Here is a 17,519-nt window from a genome sequence, read left to right on the forward strand (position 1 = left end):
AGTTCTTAACCATCGCGCCACTCGGCCGGCCCCAGCCCTCATTTCTTAATATGGAAAGAGGTAGCCACAATAATGGTGGCTAACACTTCCATGGCACTTACTGTGTGCCACACCATAAGTGCTATACATAATTCACTTAATCCTCACCACAACCTCATTACATATATTCTGTAACTATCTTCATTTTGTAGTTGGAAATGGGAACATAGAGGTTAGGTAATAGGCTCAAAGCCACACAACCAGTGACAGAGTCGAAATTTGAACTCAGGCAACCTGGCTTTAGATTCCAGGTGTTTAATTGCCATACTCTTGCCTCTCCTTGGTAGCATAAAATTCAGCAGTCTAGGACATGATAACAGACAATCCAGTGGTAGCATGATCACATATCATGATTCACCTCGAAGGCCTGCAGTTCCTTTATCGTGAAGAATGTCAATCCTGAATCAGGTCTTCTTGGGATTTCCATAAGCTCTCCAGGAACAGGAATTCCTAACCCTTTTCAAGAGGAGAAAGAAAACAGGAACCATGGGGGCTGGGGAAGCAGATGAAGAAACCTAAGTCAATTTAAAAATATTTGAACTGGGCTGTTGGCAGAGAGCATAGCTAACCTCACCAAAGACGTCACCACTGAATGTGATCCCCACGCTGCGAGTGTGTATAGCGTCAGAACAGAAGGAAAATTGGACTTGCCTCACCGAAATTATGAAGTTAGATTAATACTTTTTTTTGCTGATTAATATTTTTTATTACACGTTGAAATAATATTTCAGATATCTTGGGTTAAATAAAATGTATTACTATGATTGTTATCTGTTTATTTTTGCTTTTTTTTAAATTAAAATTTATTGGGGTGACAATGGTTAGTAATGTTACATAGGTTTCAGGGGCACATTTCTATAATACATCATCCATGTATCACATTGTGTGTTCACCACCCAGAGTCAGTTCTCCTTCCATCACCGTGTATTTGATACCCTTTATCCTCATCTACCATCCCCCTCCCCCCTCCACCCCACCTTCTGGTAACCACTAAACTGTTATCTATAGGTTAATACTTTTAAGGCCTGAACCTTCTTCCTCTGCAGCTCCTTTACATTCCATACTGAGGAGCTCCTGCCACCTACTGTTCATGAAGAAGACTGCAAGAGTTGGGAATCCCCAGTCCCGCCCTTCCACACCCAAGTCCTGCTGATGGCTCACTCACCAAGTATTTAAGGACCCATCCCAATGACCCTGTCACTTTCCTCTCAAGTCTTTTCCCTCTTATCAAAAACACAAAATATTTGAGAGTATTAATCTTTATGAATTACTTTAGCTGCAACAAATATCTTTTTAAATGTGATCGTGTTTGAAAATTCTTTTATCTTTAGTTTTAAGATTTATATTATAGTAATGGAAATTAGAGGTGGTTAGGCTTTGGGGGTAAAGGTAGAGAAAACAGGACCTCACAATTGGCCTTCAAATCACAAGCAGGACAATCTCTCCTCATCAAACCACCTCCAGGAATGCTAAGCGGCAACTGGGAAAGGCCTGTTTGAAAGACCTCACAGCAGTTGTCTGCTGAGCCGCCTCTCTGACTCTCAAAGCCTCAGGTGCTTACCAGGTCGGCCGTAGTACTTCATTCTGTAAAGCCATCATTGATTGTTGTATCTTTCCCCTTTTTTAGACATGTATTCAACAAGCCAATAGTAACTAGTAAGTATGTATTAAGTGAATTCTGCAGAGAAAGTATGTCTGATATGAATTTGTTCTGGCTGTAGCCCCCAAATCAAGCTGAGCTTGCTTGGGCAAAGATTTCCCTAGCCAACCATTTCCTCCAACCTGGTTGCTTCTTGGCTTGAGCACAGGTCAGCTTTCCTGGGTTTACCACTATCTTCTCTCTTCCTCTCCTTCCTGCCCTAAAATTTTCATATGTTTAATGTGCAGAGCTATTTGTGTCTACTTCCATCCTTTTCACAAACTCCCTAAGATAACTTTTTTCTACTTTACTTTAAAGAAAGCTAATCATGCTCAGTGTATTTAAATCTTTGTTACACTCCTCTACTAGAAACGAAATCTACAAAATCGATTTCATTGTATTGTCTTGGGTTCAATGTATACCACAGGGTATTTTATTGCTACCCAATTCTGGCTCCTGGAATACTAGTTTTGAGATGTAGGTAGAGGAATGGAAAGAAATGTCATCCTTCATAAAATAAAATAATGAGCTCTTGAAGGTTTGAGAATATGAAAGCTTCTGAAGGCAAGTAAGCATCCAAGTACAAAGAAATGTCTGAACAGATGGCCACAACAGTTTTCTTCAGTCTCACTTCTCTCTCCAAGGTTGCTCATGCTGATTATTTCTATCACCACTATGCCAGCCCCCAGGAGTATATGTGTACACTTCTTTCTTCAAAGCCCTAACTCCTTGATTCTTGATTCTCTTCTGTACTAGAACCATGCGGGATTTTTCAAACAGACTTTACTGGTATGAATCGATGATTATCACTGGGTGGAGAAATCATGATCACTTTTTTCTTTACACTTTTTTTGAAATTGCTTATTTTTTTACTGATTTGTTATTTTTATATTAAAAATGAGACTATAAAATTCAAAGGGATAACAAGTAATGAAAATGAAGCTGTGAACAGATTTCTAATTCCACCATGGCTAACTTGTCTACACAGCCAGTCGCTCCCTAAGCTCTTGTTCCATATCCTTTTTTTAAAAGATTTTTATTGGGGAATTGGGGGATGGGAACAGCACTGAGGAATTGGGGGAAGGGGAACAGACAAGTTGCTGTCCTTTTGTTCTTCAGTCCAGTTGTGGAGGACGTGGCTTCACTGGCCCAAGTTGGCACCATCATTGCACTCTTCCCGGGCGAGGCACATCAGTCGCCGGCTTCTGTATGGCCGCTCACTGCGGCTGCTGGCTGCTCACGCTGGCTGCTGGCTACACACGATAGCCCATGGCAACCCACTGCCACAGGGGCTGCAGCCTACGCCGTCACAGGCGACTCATGGCAACCCAGCTCCAGGTTGAACTGTTGTTCAGCATCTTAGCTGTGGAGGGCAGTGTCACTGGCCCTGATATGTGGGATCCGAACTGGGGCCCTCTGGCGTCCCAAGCCAGTTCTTAACCATCACGCCACTCGGCTGGCCCCCATATCCTTTTTAAGGGCCCTGCCAGAGCAGCTCACTTTTTTATTTTCAAGATGTTCCTCTTGATACTTTGCAGAAGACCTCATTGAGAAAATGGATGAACTATAGACCTGATTGCTCATTGAAGGGAAATAATCTGATGTACATCCTCACATAGATATCAGCACATAAAAAATTACCTATCTACAGAGGCTCCCTACTTTTTTCTCAATTTCCCAGAGATAGAGTAAAAGATTATTTCCCCTGGAATCAAATTAAATTTGAAGTTAAAGGCTGTCCCGGTGACCAGATAGTGAATCCTAGGTCAGCTGGGTGGGTAGAACCCCTGTTAGTATGAGTAAGGTATCAGGTCATTAAGAATTTCAGAAGCTGTGTGATTTTAGCTTTTAATGAGAAGATAATTTGATGCTGATTTTAAATGTTAGAGCATTAACAGAAGATGAGAATATGAATGTTTGTCCTGGCTGTAGTTTCGTAGTACTTATTGTAGTCATTTTTACATAAACTGCTTACCCCTTCTGCTTATATTGCATTACAATTATTTTCAAATAATTGTCGTTAAATCATTTTATATTATTTTTTTTAAACTTTATTGGAAAACAGTGTTTTTTCCAGGACCCATCAGCTCCAAGTCAAGTTGTTGTTCTCAATCTAATTGTGGAGGATGCAACTCAGCTCCAAGTCCAGTCGCTGTTTTTACTCTAGTTGCGGGGGTGGGAGGTGGGGTTGGGCGGGAGCGCTCAGTCCATCATCCCATGCAGGGAATCGAACCTGCAACCTTGTTGTTCAGAGGATACACTCTAACCAACTGAGCCACCTGGATGCCATTATTAAATCATTTAATTATAAAACTAAACTGTTGATTTGCTCAACATGTACAGCTTTTTGTGTCCTAAAAGTTATCTGCTTATATAGCTTAGTGGTTTGCTCATATTCTAAAAATGAAATAGAATATGGAATTCACCCTAGTAAGCATGCAAAGCATATCTATAGCTGTCTTTAGTTTCTCTTCCTCTTTGATTGGATCAGATCCAGTGAGAAGGCCTCAGATATTAAATTGACTCAATAAATAATGAAAAGCCACTTTGAAGGATAAATCTAAGTAAGATTATTTGCTAAATTTGGAGGGGAAAGGTTTCTTTCTTTTTTTTATCTTAAGATTTTATTGGGAAATTGGGGAAGGGGACCAGCCAAGTTGTTGTTCTTGTCTTCGTTGTGGAGGGCGCCAGTTGCCATCTGGCTGCCCATTGGCAGCTCGTGGCCTTTAAGCTCAAGGTGCTGTGTTCAATCTTAGTTGCGGGTAGGCATAGCCATGTGGGAGTCGAACCAGCAGCCTTGTTAAGAGCGCACACTCTATCCACTGAGCCATCCTGGCAACAGCTTAGCTCAAGGTGCCAAATTCAGTCTTCATTGTGGGTGGGCGTATTCCACCATCGAACAGGCAATCTTGTTGTTACACCAGCTCAGCCATCCTGCCACCTGTTGGCAGCTCAGCAACAGCTCAGCTCGGGCGCAGCGTCATTGGCCCATGTGGGAATCAAACCGGCGGCCCTGTCGCTCAGAGCTCGCACTCTTAAGTCAACTCTTAACCAATTGAGCCACTTGGCTGGCCCCATGGAAAACGTTTCTTTTGCTGAAGAGAGGCAAGTTGGAAATTCTTCAAATATGCTGTATTTATTGTTTATCCCTCTCTGAGGCCAGGGTTTTAAAATCATTTTTACTCTCCCTTTGGTATAGTTATGGTTTGTGGCATTTTTATAAGAAATATATTGATTATTCCCTCACATCCCCACCCATCTCAATTTCTGTAATGGTGTTTATGGTTGTAATGAATTTTCCATACCCTTACTTTCACATTCTGCAGATAATCTAGTTTAATTCATTCTTTTTCACCCTTTTTCTATTATTTGATCTGCAAGGAATAATTTCTTCTTTCTACCAACCAACCACCAGCATAACAATACACTACCTATAATCCTTAAACTCCAACCATCTGGGGTCCAGAGGCAGACTTGAATTCCATTACACATTCAATCCATTACTGATAAGAGCTACTGCTTGAATAATTAGAACAAAGATCTGAAAACTTCATTAGTAAAAGAATCTAGGAGACTTGCCTGTACATAAAAGAGGTAGAAAAAATGTTTTTTTATTAGCATGTTCAAGGTAGTCAAGATTTTAACAAACATCTAAATCCTCACAACAACCCTGTGAGGTAGGTAAGTCATTGTTTTGTGATAAACTAGTATTCCAAATAAAGTGCAATTTCTAAAAAAAAATAAATCTGCATTAGGAATAATTTTGTTAATGATACCATTTATGTGTATGCTACTATTTGTTTTTGTATACTTTGATTCATGCAATAAAGTGTCCCCAGAAAAAGTTTACTGTAAATCAAATTCTGTGTAAATACATGGGGGGAACTATTTAAACAAATCCTGGGGATATGTTTTTTCTTGTAAAATAAATCACTATTTTTAAAATCTTATATAAAAAAGGAATTTTCATAGTATTTGCTCAAAGTGAGGCGTTCTCAGCAACGTTTCACTTACATTTATCCATCCTTCAGTAAGTCATCTCAACATGGCACCATATCAACGTAAGACTTAATTTACTGAATTAAACCTTAGAAATTTGGCATATGGCAGTGAACTGTGATATCATGTAGAAATCTCCAAATATATTGCGCTCAATTTCAACCCAAAACCTAAGGTGGATTATTTATTGAAATGTAAACACTAAAAAATATGGTGATACAAAAAATAGTTTCCCTTGAGAATAGTACTTAATTTATTCCTTTAAATTACAAAAAGAAGAGAGATCTTAGGATCTTTGAAAAGAAACAATATTCTGATAACTATAAAATTCTGGTGATTTCTATTGCAAATCAAAACCTCAAGCTATCAATTTACTACTTACAAGGGAACCAGGAGGTGTTACTCCAAAAATTTAAGTTTTTGTTTTTCTGTGCCAATATGACTTACTAGGAAAAGAAATATTCTCAGGCACCCATTTTCTCTAAGTGTATGTTTAAAGTATATTTCTATTGTTAATCCAACATTAGTAAACATCCAGTTGCCTAACTTTTTTATAGTTGTCTTATCTGCAAAATAAATTTTTATTGAAAAATTTCCATTTAATTATGAGATAAATGTTTAGATTAGTTACATAATTTATTTGTAATAATAACTTTAAATAAGCTTAGGAATTTAGTTAAAACTTAAAATCTTCTGGTAGTCAATAATTCTGCAAGTGATTAAAGGAATTTGCCATTATAAAGAAATAATTCAAGCCCAGAAAAACATTCTCACCAAAATATTTTTAAAATTGCTTCAGGGAAATTAGGCAAAACAACAGGTAAAATAGACTAAGCTATTTATAAACTTGTACATTCAAATGCATACTAGATCCAACAGTGCACTTTGGATTATAGCGAGGTAGGGCAAAGAAATACAGTCAGATACATTTTGAACTGTTAAATTTATATAAACTGAAACACTGACTTGTACCCAGATTTTATTTGGATATCCAAAAAAAAAAAAAAAATTTTTTTTTTAAGAATTCAACTGACAATGTATTTTCTTGGATTCAAGGGCAGAATTGTAAAAAATCTTTGAGGTACATATAAATAAAAAATAAAAGGGCTATAAGATATATTTTATTTCAACATAAAATATGCTTGTATAAAAATAACCCAGGATATAGAAAAAAGAAATGCAAATGTTTTTGCATAGATTCTCTATATAAAACATTTATCTGGGGCTACACACTGGAAAATACATCTCTGAAACTAGTATAGTTGAACTATTTCCTTGGATACCAAGTACACATTCAGCTCCTTATCTTGCGGAGCATGGGCAGGAGGGAAAACAATTTCATTTAGCATCAGTCTATATTTATTTCTCTGTTGCTCGAATATAGACCAATGATGACAAGAGGAGAAACTCTGGGGGTTTATTTAACAAAATTAAATTCACATTTCTGAGGCCATCATAGTGCATCCAATGTCCATCAATCTGGAAAGCTGCAGAATAATGATGTTCCTCTTTGTTAAATAATGTGGCACCTTCCAACAAATACCTGTAAGGCCAATGACAAAGTGTAGCAGAAAGTTACAATACTTTGTTCTTCAGATAAAACATTTCCAAAATTCTTAAGGAATAAAAAAATTGAAATTGTTTGCATTCTATTCCTTGAAAAAGATATCCATCTGTAAAACTCATGTACTGTAATTGGTAATTTGGAGTAAAATATTTAAGAACTTTTTAATTTGATGTAATTTAAGAATTAAAAAATTATGTTTTAACTCACAACTTATATGGTTCTATTACATAAGAGGACATACAAACAAAAACACTTTCAAAAGCAAAAAGTTGAAAGAAACCTGTATATACTAACTTGAATGCAGATATTTCTATCTATAATAATGACAGTAACATTTTATTTTTAAATGACATCATACTATACATTATTTGGACTTGAAATGCAAGTAATAGCCAGTAGATACTGGTTACTATGTATCAAGTTCTATCCTAAACACTTTATAAGTGCTAGCTCATTAAATCCTCACAATAATGGCACCAGATAGATACTATCCTCTCTGTTTTATAGATAAGAAAATTGGTATGTAAACTGACCCAAGGTCATATAGCTTGTAAAAGGTGGGGCTGAGTTGGAACTCAATTCTGTCTATTCTGGAGTCCAAACACCTACCTGCTATGTACACTTCCAGCGACTGACTCCCTGTGGTAGATTCTGATCTTATTCAGGATTCATACATTTAGAGTTATGATCTTTTCAACAGTATTTCTTTAAGGGCTGGTCAAAGTCATAATAGAATAGCAGAAAAATATAAAATAAATTTGTTTTACTATTTTTTTTTTAAGATTTTTTATTGGGGAATTGGAGGAGGGGAACAGTGTTGGGGAATCCGGGAAGGGGAACAGACAAGTTGCTATTCTTTTGTTCTTCATTCTAGTTGTGGAGGACGTAGCTTCACTGGCCCATGTTGGTATTATCATTGTGCTCTTCCTGGGTGAGGCAGTTGTTCACTGGCAATTGGACAGCTGCTCATGGCGGCTCATGGCAGCTCACGCTGGCTGCCAGCCACTCACGGTAGCTCACGGCAGCCCACTGCAGCCTACACCATCACCAGTGACTCACAGCAGCCCAGCTCCAGGTCGAGCTGTTGTTCACCATCTTAGCTGTAGAGGGCGCAGCATCACTGGCCCTCATATGTGGGATCCAATCCGGGATCCTGCTGCTCAGAGCTGGCGTTCCAAGCCAACTCCTAACCAATGCGCCACTCCGCCGGCCCTTACTATTTTTTTTAAAGCAAATAAAAAAAAACACCTACTTGTGATCAGATAAATCCAAGTTATAGGGTACATATGCTAGATCTTCAGATTTCCAATGCTGCATATTTAAGACAACAAAAGGGGGTGCGCCGTGGCAGAAAATTCGTTGGGAAAATTCTCTTAAGCCACCACACCTAAAATTGAAAAAGGCGTGAACATTATTACACTTGGAAAAAGGCTGCCTTTTATCACTTCTGGGTTGTCTTTATTACTTCATTTCATAATAGCATAATTATCTATTTTAAGTAGGGGTAATGGTGTGGCTATATTAATACTTTATATTATCTATTCCCAGAAGTTTACAAGCTTGAGATTCTATATATAAGAAACGATACTTTTAAACTCCAGGAAAAGCTATTTTATCTAAGCTTATAAAAGCATGTAACAGTCTTTTGAACTGGTATAAAAACTTTTATTTGTAGATAGTGTACATTTTTCTTTCTCTAAGATGGTTTCAAAGGGAAGTAGTGGCAGGGAGAGGAAAAATATGATTCTTACAGGTCTCTTTAGACTGGATAAAACTCCCTAATTGCTTCCTTTTGCCATTAGGATGAAGCAAATTCTGTTTTCTTATTAATATCAGATATTAAGCATATGGATCAGAATACAACAAATACAGTAAAATCTTGATTAACCGGAATGTTCAGGGTACAGTATTTTGGTTAACAAACATTATTGACTAAACCAAGATAACCAGAAAACCATTTTGTTTCAGTATTTGTTGCTAAAATACATTAGTTCACTTTTTGAACTTAAGTACAATTAACTGAACGTATTTTACTATTTCCTTTTTCTGTAATTAATTAGTTGTAAGATCATCCTTCTAAATATTAATTCTCATTGTACAATACTATAGATACAGAAAGTAAGAGATTGGGAAAATATATTTGGGATAAATATTTCCTTTTTTTTTTCCCCTTTACTATGTTAAGTTTTTTTGGTTTTAATTTACCTCTTTCTTTTAAATGAGGAGTGCTGAAAAAATCCAGTTAAATGAGGGTCCCGACTAGCTGGATTATGGTTAACCAAGGTTTTATTGTACCTACTCAGCAGTGGGGGAAAAAAAGAAAAGGCATTTGCTTTGTATTCATTAATTAACTGTAGTATTATATTCTATTTGATTTGATAATGACAACACAGCATAAGATGGCATAGGAAACTAGAAGGTGTTAAGATTCCAAAAATGTTAGGCTTCCTAAATACTTAGAAGTTGCTATTTAATAAAGAACTAACATCAAAGAGCTTATCAGTCCAGGGTTCTTCAGAAACAACACAAATACTTTCATCTTAAATGTCTATCATATACTCACCCATGCTCTTCACACAGTTCAATCCTGGAACAGAATAACTCATCCACAGCCAGTCGTATTAAGTTGCCATGTGGAATTTCTTGGGGAGGACTACAACAATTGTAAAATGCATGTAAGAACTGCTTCAACATTTACAGGTAAATACTATTAGGATAACAAAATTTACAGGTCAATTCATTATTAGCAAATCAAAGTATAGCCTCTGTTACCCATCTTTGTATTTCTTGTAGATAGTATAGAAACTAGTTGAACTTAATAAACGTTAATGCGTGAAGCTTTCCAAGAAACATTAACTCTTTCCGTAAACTCATCCTGAAATATGCAATTGTTGTTACCTTAAAATTTTTTTCCAGAGGATTCAATGGAGGGGATTCTGGTCTAGGGGAAGAAAGTAGGACCCAGAATCAAGATAGCAGCCAATTAGTTACCAGATAAAATGTAAGTGGAAGTCATTGTTGGTCTCAGCTACCTGATTTGTTAAAAAAAAATTTTGTCTACATACTTCAGAGGTTGTTTTAAATACAGAATTTAAAAAATAGGCAAAAGCTTTAAAATTTTACAGAGTATGATAAAAGTACTAAGAGAAGCATAATTATGAGTATTAAAATAGGGTTATAAATATTTCATTATAGTTCCAAAACATATACAAATTAAAATACTAGTAAAAAAACAAGACAAATTTCTGAAATGTTTTTTAGTCCTTGAAGATTTAGGGTAACGGAACTTTTTCCCCTGATGATTTCAAAATCAACATCCTCATATCAGCAATGTAGGACAATGGACAAAATGTATTTCAGAAAAAGAGACATTAATTGCTAGACTCTAAAAAGGATAAAAATATCAACTTTCCATAAGTAGCATGATATTATATTAAACTAAATATGCTATGAAGAAATGTGAATTTAATAAGTTAGGGTACATATGTGCATCCCCCAAAGGGAACAATCTGTTAGGTTGTTTTTCTGGACCATAGGGACAAATACACTTTCTGACAACATGTGTTTGGATCTTTTTGTCATGTTGTTGTTTTTTTCCCTACTAGTAATTATCCCTTTTACAGCTCATGCCCCCAGGGTGCTTTAATATTTCCCAACACTCCACTAGGGCTTGCCAAGTTTGGCCTTCCTCTCTATCATTTACCAAGTTGGAGCTCTGCCTCCTCTCTGAAAGGCAAAAATACGTAGTAGGCTACCAGCACTTTCCTAGTCAGTGAAAATGCTCGTCATATCCACATGCTCTCCAGGTATTAATATTCCAAGTTGGGGGTTTCTGTCTATAATTGTGCCCTGGCCATAATGAAGGAGTAGTTTCAATCTTCTTGTTCATGTAGAACTAGCCCACACTATAGAGATCCATTTAAGGGGTGAAACATTATATTGGAAACATACATTGGATACAACATTAAATGTTCTTCAAGAAGTTAAATTTGTGACAAAGGAATTATCTACATAGTCAGTCACATTAGTAAATTCAAAGCAAAAGCAAAATATTTGCAACTGAACAATTCATTGCTTTGCACTGAAATAGTTATCCGTTGGTTTTGTAAATTTTTTGTTTCCTTAATTTTTTTTATTTTTCAATGACAGTTGGCATTCAATATCATATTAGTTTCAGTGTACAGCACTGTGGTTGGACTGAAGTAAACTCTAAGATGTCTGGATATTTTCATCATGGGGCCGACTAAAGTGTCTTGCATTTGAGTGGTTATATGTATAACCTGTATGTATAAGTCATTACGCAGGGTCTACACTTCATTAAAAAATACTATTTCTGCTAAAAGTGACAAAAAGACTTAGAGCAACTTACTTGATATTAATTGTGCGCTGCTGATCTTCCTGCACTCGAGTTGGGCATCGCCAGTTGGAACAGTAACTCTCTTGTACGGTAGACATGAGATTTTCAAGATTTTTTGTAAAATTATCATGCTCATTCCCAAACAAATCAATTATTAATGAAGCTTTATGAACTTCAGACTTGTATTGCTGTTTTTCCATCTTGTCCCAAATCCAAAGCAGCTTCACAGTTGTAAAACTGTAGGTGTCCATTAAATAAAGAAAGCAGTCTATAAACTCTCTGCCTAAATGAAGAGAGAGTTCCCTGGGAAAATTTTCATTTTCATTCAGAATGACATATAGTAACATCAAGAATCCATCTATGGTGCAGGTATTTTTCAGTCTTATTTCAACATAGAGTGGTGTACAGGATACTGCTTTGCGGCCAGCTTTGATAGTAAAAACACCTCCCCAAGGAAGAACAGGCCTCCAAAATGAGCGATCTTGGTTATAGTTATTTTTAATTGATGCTTTGATCTCTTCAAACAGTGTCTTCATCCTGCATTTTAAAAGTTAAAAATAGACCATGCAGATTTGTGAATTCCTAAGTTAAACGCATTACTATTACATTTAAATGAAAATAAAGCTATCTAAAGATTTAAATTTGGTTAGATGGCCTCGTAATATAACAAAAAAAATTTAAAACAATTCAAGCTATGAGCTATTTTGGGGTCAATATGCATGATCTTTGAAAAGGCCACTTAAGAAGCTGCAGCCTTTTTTTTGAGGTACAGAATGACCATTTGATAGGCCTTTATATAAATCATACTGCAGACTTTATCTGAGATATAGGAAAACCCTGTAATAAAAAATCCTAAATCCTAAATGAAGATAAAGCTATTTAAAAATGCAATCTAAGGGGCTGGCTGAGTGGCTTAGTTGGTTAAGAGCTCGCTCAAGAGTGCGAGCCCTGAGCAACAGGGTTGCCGGTTTGATTCCTGGCCCAAGTTGAGCTGCAGCTCAGCTGCCAACAGATGACAGGATGGCTCAGCTAAAAAAAAAATGCAATCTAAATTTGGTTGGGTATATTCCTAATGTAAACCTCTTCCACTCTCCAAAATACAAGCTGTGCTTCATTTTCTTGTTATAAGTGTGGTTTCATTCATGAAACCGATAGACTGCATGGAATCCTTATTTGGGATACAGAATAATGGCCAATGAACTCTGAAAGATAACAAATGAAGAGTATTTGTTGGAACTTAACTGAATATTAGTACAGATAATACAAAAATCATTTCTATGAAGTTTGGGATTTTTACTTGCAATTTAGGACCATGCTAGACAGCCTATAATTTGAACTACAGAGGCCATGCTGTGAAGATCTGATTCAGAACTCGCTAAGTATCCTGATTCCCTTCTCTGTATGTCTTGGGGATGAACTGAGGTGTCCTCCCTATTTAAATTGGCACCTGTGCTTCCCGCAAGGAGGGGGAATAGCGAAGTATTTTGTTTTTAAAGTCAATGACAATATTCTAATAAACATGTTTATGTCATATGTATGTTATGTAAAGCGAATATAAAAAATTAAAGAATGATGTCCTAATGAAACTGAATTAAAAACTTGCTTTACTTTACTTGGGACAAAAATATGTCTAAACTAAAAACATCATAGGGTTTTCCAATATATTACTTATATGGAAAAGTATATTTTTATGAAAATAGGGAAGCATCTGAGGAATAGAAAAAGTGAGCGACGGAGGTGTCTTACTTCGACCATCTTTTCAAGTGCCACACCCACCCAAGCACAACATTAATCCAACACTCAATCCTGCAGACCTATGTATTTTATTTGCGTGAGAAATTTAGTTCAAACCGATTTTGCAATACTAGCCGACTAAAAATTCAGTTCTACAATATATTAAACATACACACAGTATTTTCGGCTTGGAGGAAGATACTGTATACTCTTAAATATTCAACACTATATTTAGTTTGAAGTGTATATGTTTATATATAGTTCATAACAGGTTGGCTTAGTCAGCCAATCAGGAACAGGAGGGCGTGGCAAATTTGGAACCTAGGAAAACATAAACTCAGTTTCTTAGTAAGAACTGACACATTTCCGAAGCAGATTTGAAAAACCGTAAGCCATTCAAATACTTTAAAAATGAAAACAACTTTTTTCATGATTTGATTTATTTGTTTAATTTTAAAGAACTTTGTAGCAAGGTCATAAGATCAAGAGCTTGAGTTCAGATTCCTAAATATTGCATTGGAAAGGAATCGTAAATCTGCATAGTGGTTTTTTTTCTTTTTTTGCCTCTATCTTTTGGACATGAACAAATGAAAAGTAACTATAGCTCTATAAAGCAATAGTTATACTCTAAGAAAATTAAATATAATTGTATATATACTGTACACTACATATATACTATACCTATATAGTATATATAAAATGAAACTATAGCCTTTTTCTGGAAAAAAACAAAAACGGGGGAGCGTACAGAGGATTGGAAGAATTAGAGGGCACTTTAGAGGACACTTTACAGTAATAGTTTCGGCCTTAATATAGTGATTTCTCCCAAAGTAAATTACAATAAAAATGACTAAGATGGAGAAATGGTAGTTAAAGAGCTTTACTTAAAATTGTTTTAAGTTTTTGCCACACCTTCGAATGTTGTTCGTTAGGCACTGTATTAGAACTCTGGAGAAGGTATCCTGCTGTCTTTATTTCCTGCCTCAACAGTATAAATAAAACCTGCTAAACTTCCCCGACCGCTTATTTCCTTGGCAAAACACCTTTTTTTTTGTAATTTCCAAGGATGACAATCTGTGCTCCACGCCAGTCGTGAGAACCAGACCCTTTGCCCAAGGCATTGAATGCCAGACGCCCTAAAAGCTGGGAGTCCAAAAGGTCCCCTCTAGAATCAGCGCTCCAAAATAATCTGAAAAACAGCCACGCGCTCCTGCACGAAGCAGCACCGGGCTTCGGGCAGGGACCCGCTGGGCGCGCGGTGGGCATCCTCCGCTGCACCCTGTGCTCCGACCACGACCTCCCTGCCCCAGGCCCGCTGCACCCGGGAAGGCCTGTCACAGAGAGCTGGCCCCGCAGCGCGGGCGGGTCCCCGGGGTGAAACGTCTGGGCGCCCTGTCTGCGTCCGTGCAGTGGTCCCGCAGAGCGCCTGGGACTGCGGGCAATGAACGGAAGGGCCCGGCCGCGGAAGGCGTTTCCACACCAGACAGTCTCCGCCCACTAGGAAGCCGAATCCTCGTACCTCCCCGGGGACCGAAAACCTTCGGTGCCGCCGCACCCGTCGCCGCCGCCGCTTGCTCATGGAGAGCCCGTGCTGCCGCCGCCGCCGCCGCCGCCGCCGTCGCCGCCTCATCTACTAGCACCGCCGGCTGTCTCGGTCTCTCCCGGCGTGAGTGCTGGGCTCCGGCACGGCCTCCATCGCACCCGCCGCGGCGGGAGCCACAGCAGCTCCGGCGCCCAGGCCCGATCCGACCGGACCCACGGAGCCAGGACCGCGGGACGCGTAGCTTCTTATTACGGAGGAAGATTCGGCCTGACCTCCTCCCCCCTCCCCCAGTCCCCAGTTCCCAGCTGCCTGACGGCGCAAATGCGCAGGCGCGAAGACGCCCCGGTCAAACGTGCGTGTGTCTGGTGTGTGTACAGCATTCAGCTTCGCCCAATGGGAACCAGAATCAGGCGCTGGGGGGCGGGACTTCGCAAAGAGGGGCGGGGTTACAGTGTTAGCGGGTGGAGGGAGCAGCCGGAAGTGGGCAGGGTTTGCACGGAGGCGGAGCTTTGTTAGCATCCTTGCTTGGCTATTTGAGGTTTGTACCATTTTTTGGACCTTACTTGATTTTAGTTTTCTTCTAGGTCTTATAGTCTCAGATTATTAACTCAGAAGGGAAAGTTTTGTTTTTTCAATAAGTCATAATTATTCAAGCTTTTGATTTAAGTATATATTTCGGAAAAACTTGAGTTAGTGTGTTAAATGATAGTGTTGAAGGTAATGATCGGCCAAAATGCTATAATTTATAATGGCAGTTAATACCATTTAAAGAAATAAGGAAGTTTTATCCCATTGTAGAGATGAAACATTTTTTGGGGGGAGATGATAAGACTCCACATATTAAGTGGCAGCTGGAAATTTAAGCTAGAGTTGCTTAATGCTAGAATCTGTGGGCGTAACCATTATTCCTGTTTAGTAGGCCCTAATTCTTGTCTCCTTTAAAGAGTCAAAGCCTGCTTGGTTCTGCTCCCGGAGAACACAGGCCACCCTGGGAAAATGTTACCTTCACCTGCAATTAGAAATGGGATGCTGTTGAGATGTTCCCATCTAGCCATTCAACAAGTAATGGTTGTCTGGAAAGTGAAGCTCATTCTCCAGGATACACAATTCTTAGACCTCAGCGTCAGCCCAGCACTTCATTGTGGTCCTTATTCACAGCCGAGTCTAGCGGAGGTTGGACGCCTTTTAGACTAGTGTCATCACACTAGTCAGCCAGGGCTGTTGCAGGGATCTTCCTCAGGAACCTCTCTCAGGGAGTTAGGGATGGAGGCTGAGAGAGAGGCTTGAATTACTGAAGATAATTACTGCTGGTGGAAATGGGAAGAAATGGACGTCTCTCAAAACAGAGGGGGAGGGAAAATGTCTCTGCCCCTCCCTACCCACCAAAGGATTAATAACTGTCAAAAGTCTGCTGTTTTTAGTTTTCTGGTTTCTTTATTATGGTATTTCACAGATGAGAAAACTGAGGCTCTGAGAAATTAAATAACTACTGTGTCTGTATTGAAATTCACATGCAAAAAAGTTCATTCTCAATATTAAAACTGTCCTGCAAGTAGAAAGCCCTTTAAAAATGTTTATAAATTGGATTATATGTTTAATTAACAACCTTTCTCAAGATGGGAAATTCATTTTATACTGATTGGATCATTTTCTTCCCCCAAACAGGCCCAGTAATGGTGGTTGTGACCATTTCTGGAGAATAGCAGGGAGATGGCTCATTAAACTCTACTGAGATTTGCCAAAGCGGAGGAAGCATGGATTGCTTGCATATTTGGATAACTCACAAACCTCACTTGAGGCCTTTACTGAGATTTTCGTTCTGCTTACTTTGTGATCTCAAAATATGTCAGCTATGTTGCAGGGTTTTTTGAGACAGCTTTATTAAGATATAATTGTCATAAATATATGGAGCATATTTAAATTATATAATTTGATATGTTTTGACATACGTTTCCCCCCCTTGAAACCATCACTACAATCGAGTGTATATATCCATCATCCTCAAGTTTTCCCATGATCCTTTGTAATGTTTTCCTCACATCCCTCCTCTCCTCCCACACCTAAGCAACCACTGATCTACTTTCTGTCATTATAGATTCATTTGCATTTTCTAAAGTTTTATATACATAGAATCAGACAGTATATATTCTTCTTTAGGGGTCTGGTTTCTTTCTTTTTTTATGTTTATAAATTTTTTTTTCATTATTTTTTTTATTGTGAAATACACATTTTGGGGTCTGGTTTCTTTTACTCAATATCATTATCTTGACATTTATCCACGTTGTTCTGTGTATCAATAATTCATTCCTTTATATTGCTGAGTGTATTCCATTATATGGGTATACTACAATTTATTTATCCACTTATCTGTTGATGGACATTTGATTGTATTTAGTTTTGGGCTATTACCAATAAAGCTGCTATGAACATTTGTGTACCAGTCTTTATGTGGACATATATTTCCTTTATTTCTTAGGTAAAAATCTAGAATTGGAATGGTTGGATCACATGGTAGATGTATGTTTAACTTTTTTTTTAATTTATTTTTTTTATTGTTAGTTTCAGGTGTACAGAACAATGCAATAGTTACCCTTTTCACCCTCACAAAGTAACAACCCCCCTCCCCCATCTATTGCCCTCC

At 38.0% G+C, this 17,519-nt stretch overlaps 2 protein-coding genes across 4 annotated transcripts; one reads left to right on the forward strand and one right to left on the reverse strand.

The window, feature by feature from the left end:
• Positions 1–5,260: 5,260 nt before the first annotated feature.
• On the reverse strand, positions 5,261–15,117 carry DORIP1 (dopamine receptor interacting protein 1). 3 transcript variants are annotated; one of them, XM_019624779.1, is made up of 6 exons: positions 14,855–14,943; positions 11,614–12,138; positions 9,808–9,897; positions 9,450–9,539; positions 8,497–8,631; positions 5,261–7,220 (listed from the first exon to the last, which is right to left on the reverse strand). In XM_019624779.1, the coding sequence occupies exons 2-6, from the start codon at positions 12,135–12,137 to the stop codon at positions 7,037–7,039; spliced, it is 1,023 nt and encodes a 340-aa protein (XP_019480324.1). In that variant the 5' UTR covers position 12,138; positions 14,855–14,943; the 3' UTR covers positions 5,261–7,036. The 3 variants fall into 3 exon arrangements, with proteins under 3 accessions (XP_019480324.1, XP_019480326.1, XP_019480327.1); XM_019624781.1 differs by lacking the exon at positions 9,450–9,539 and having other exon boundaries at positions 14,855–15,117; XM_019624782.1 differs by lacking the exons at positions 8,497–8,631; positions 9,450–9,539.
• Positions 14,254–16,625, forward strand: LOC109371997 (wiskott-Aldrich syndrome protein-like). Its single transcript, XM_019624785.1, has 3 exons — positions 14,254–14,292; positions 14,837–15,230; positions 16,544–16,625. The coding sequence occupies exons 1-3, from the start codon at positions 14,254–14,256 to the stop codon at positions 16,579–16,581; spliced, it is 471 nt and encodes a 156-aa protein (XP_019480330.1). The 3' UTR covers positions 16,582–16,625.
• Positions 16,626–17,519: the final 894 nt, after the last annotated feature.

Source organism: Hipposideros armiger, unplaced genomic scaffold (genome assembly GCF_001890085.2).
Source record: "Hipposideros armiger isolate ML-2016 unplaced genomic scaffold, ASM189008v1 scaffold_608, whole genome shotgun sequence".
Classification (NCBI taxonomy): Eukaryota; Metazoa; Chordata; class Mammalia; order Chiroptera; family Hipposideridae; genus Hipposideros; species Hipposideros armiger.